Below are 2755 nucleotides of genomic sequence, written 5' to 3'. Positions count from 1 at the left end.
TTTTTTCCTTTGGCAAAAAGCAACATTTTTCAATCAATGTTAATTAATATAAAATACAAGTTTATAACAAATTCCTATTTTAACAAGTTATATTTGGATGGCCAAAAAAAAAGAAGTTATATTTGACATTCTACCCCCCTCCCCAACACACACACACATAACCTAATTCTGCGATTAAAAAATACCCCTTCAAATTTAAGCCCCTCTATCCATTTCTTGGTTAACTTCATTCATACAAGTGAGCATTCAATCACTGATGCGTTGTTTCTAGATGAACAAAAATATGCATGTGGAAAGAAATACAGAATTTAATGTGAGATTGTTATAGACAAGGTCAATAAATAAAACAATAGCAATGCTCAAAGCTTGAAGGGCTTAAATCATCAGGAGGTTGAAGGAAGTATTTCCAACGGTCTCAAAATTGACAGGGGTGTTTAAAATTTTCATTATTGCTCTACCGTTCAGCTTAATGCATATATTAATATTAAAGGCAACTGCAAGAATAACCAAGCAGCCTAAAGAAATAAAATGCAACAAACACACAAGCAGCTTAAATCTTTTGTCAAATTCAGATGCAATAACATTACACACATCAATACTTTTATAGGCCACCCATAAAAGTCCAATGAATGAAGGCTATGACGACCATTGCATAATTTCTTTCCACTCCTGTTTATTTGAATAGCATTATGAGAAGAAGTTGGCGCTGCTTCAGAATTCAGATAGACAACTCAGTCTTGGACACAAGGATCCCATCATTATCAGCATACAACCATTCCCCTTCATGAATCAGAGCTCCTGCAATATAAACAGAAACATGCATTTCACCTATTCTTTTCTTGTTTGATTTCAGTGGATTCGTCGCCAAGGCTCTCAAACCGATGTCACATCCATTGATCTCATCAACATCTCTAATGCATCCATTCACCACAATGCCAGCCCACCCATTGTTTTGAGCTATTTGCCCCAAGTTTCCACCCACCAAAGCACATCTTGTGCTTCCTCCTCCATCTACCACGAGAACTCTTCCTTCCCCTTTTGTTTCAAGAAGCTCCCTCACCAACACATTGTCCTCAAAGACCTTCAATGTCACAATGGGACCTGAGAATGCTTTCCTTTGACCATAGCTCTGGAAAATTGGTTGCAATACACGCAATTCACCAGTTGGTACATGTTTTGCATTTGAATCACAAATGTCTGCAGTTGCTAAAGAGGCCATATTTCTATTGCAGCTCACTACAAATCACACGATCAAGCATGCATTCAGATGGTTTCCAGATCTGCAAATTTGACAAATAACGCTTCGTGAAAGAGGAATACCCAAACTCACCTTGACCAAATCTATAATTGGTGTTACAGACTGAAGCAGGTGAAACGTGTGGGCGTGGGAAGGGGATGCTCGTGCTGGGTGTCAAGCTTCCACGATATGAAATGGAAGTAATTAAATTTCTGAATCTGGTGATGGTACTTCTGCAAACTAAAGTCATGCGCGCTGCAATTTGAAGGATACTCTGCCCCAACCCCAATAATAGGCAGAGCCAACAAGATTTGGGAGGTCAAGATTACTTGAAAGCGTTATAAATGTGTTTAAGTACGTCAAAATTACGGGCAACAATTAGCCGAAAATGAACAAAGGAACTTACTCAAGAGATTGATTCAGACTTTAATTTCAAGCTAGGTAGGTGTAGGTTACCTGTAACATTCAGCGAGATGTAAATTTACCAGTTCAAGAAGAAAATGATTGATGAGGTTCAAAACACAAAGCAGTACAAAGAAAAGGGCTAAGGAGACTGTAGATTACCTGGATGAGAAATGAGAAAAAATTTAAGATCTATTCATACCGAAACAAGGAGCAAAGGGGGGGGGAAGAGAGAGAGAGAAAGAGAGAGAATTCCCAATATTACATCAACACACAAATTGTGCAAGACAGAAGGAACCAAAATTAATAAATTAATAAATAAAAAAGGCAAAATGATTAATTGCTGAGTGGAAGGCAATAGGATTCAGAAAAACAATATCAACAAGGCAGGGCAGAGGGAGAAGCATACCAGGGCAGCGAGAGAGCCGACTCTGACCCGACCCAGACCCAGAAAAACTGATTGTCGCTTTGTTTCTTCCCTTTCCTCTCAATTTCAGGAGGAAACCTGAGGAAAAAAGCAAGTAAATGTATGATGTATCCTTCTTCTTGGTCTGTGAAAGATGCCCCTGCGCCTTCGAATTTACATCCCCAAAATGGGAGCGGCTTTCCTCCTCTACCCTTACCGTTCACTTGCCCTCTTCTACCCAAAACTGTGTCGTTTTGGAAGTTAAAATGCGAAGGCCTGACCACTTTTTTATTTATTTTTAAGTAACACTCAATATCTTTAAATAATTTTTAACGCAAATGACAGTCAAATATTTTTTTAGCAGTGTCCAGTATCTAGCAAACTGCACTCTGAATTACTTTTTAGTAGCACCTAGTATCTTAAAAATAAAGGCTGAACCACTTTTTTTTTTAAACTAATATTCATCATTATAAAGTATTTTTCAATAACATCTAGCATTCTAAAATAATTTTTAGTACAGTTAACATTTTAAAATATCTTTTTAGTAGTACCCAATATCTAACAAGTTGGACATACAGTATTCTATTAGTAGCACACAAAAGATAATAGGGTGTTATTACAAGAAAATAATGTAGAGTATTTGATGCACTAAAAATTAGTTCAGGTTATTGTGTGCTATTGAAAAAAAAAAGTTTAGAATGTAGCTCGCT

At 37.1% G+C, this 2755-nt stretch overlaps 1 protein-coding gene across 8 annotated transcripts; it reads right to left on the bottom strand.

Annotated features, from left to right (window-relative positions):
• Positions 1-403: 403 nt before the first annotated feature.
• On the bottom strand, positions 404-2203 carry LOC114762592 (putative 4-hydroxy-4-methyl-2-oxoglutarate aldolase 3). Of its 8 annotated transcripts, XM_028952095.1 has the most exons (4): positions 2049-2202; positions 1802-1831; positions 1331-1511; positions 404-1236 (listed from the first exon to the last, which is right to left on the bottom strand). In XM_028952095.1, exons 3-4 carry the CDS (start codon positions 1485-1487, stop codon positions 719-721), a joined length of 675 nt encoding a protein of 224 aa, XP_028807928.1. In that variant the 5' UTR covers positions 1488-1511; positions 1802-1831; positions 2049-2202; the 3' UTR covers positions 404-718. The 8 variants fall into 8 exon arrangements, with proteins under 8 accessions (XP_028807928.1, XP_028807930.1, XP_028807925.1 ...); XM_028952097.1 differs by lacking the exon at positions 1802-1831 and having other exon boundaries at positions 1331-1520; XM_028952092.1 differs by lacking the exon at positions 1802-1831.
• Positions 2204-2755: the final 552 nt, after the last annotated feature.

Source organism: Neltuma alba, unplaced genomic scaffold, assembly GCF_004799145.2.
Source record: "Neltuma alba isolate B1F8T4 unplaced genomic scaffold, ASM479914v2 tig00011224_pilon, whole genome shotgun sequence".
Classification (NCBI taxonomy): domain Eukaryota; kingdom Viridiplantae; phylum Streptophyta; class Magnoliopsida; order Fabales; family Fabaceae; genus Neltuma; species Neltuma alba.
This window is presented reverse-complemented; position numbering and strand designations above follow the sequence as displayed.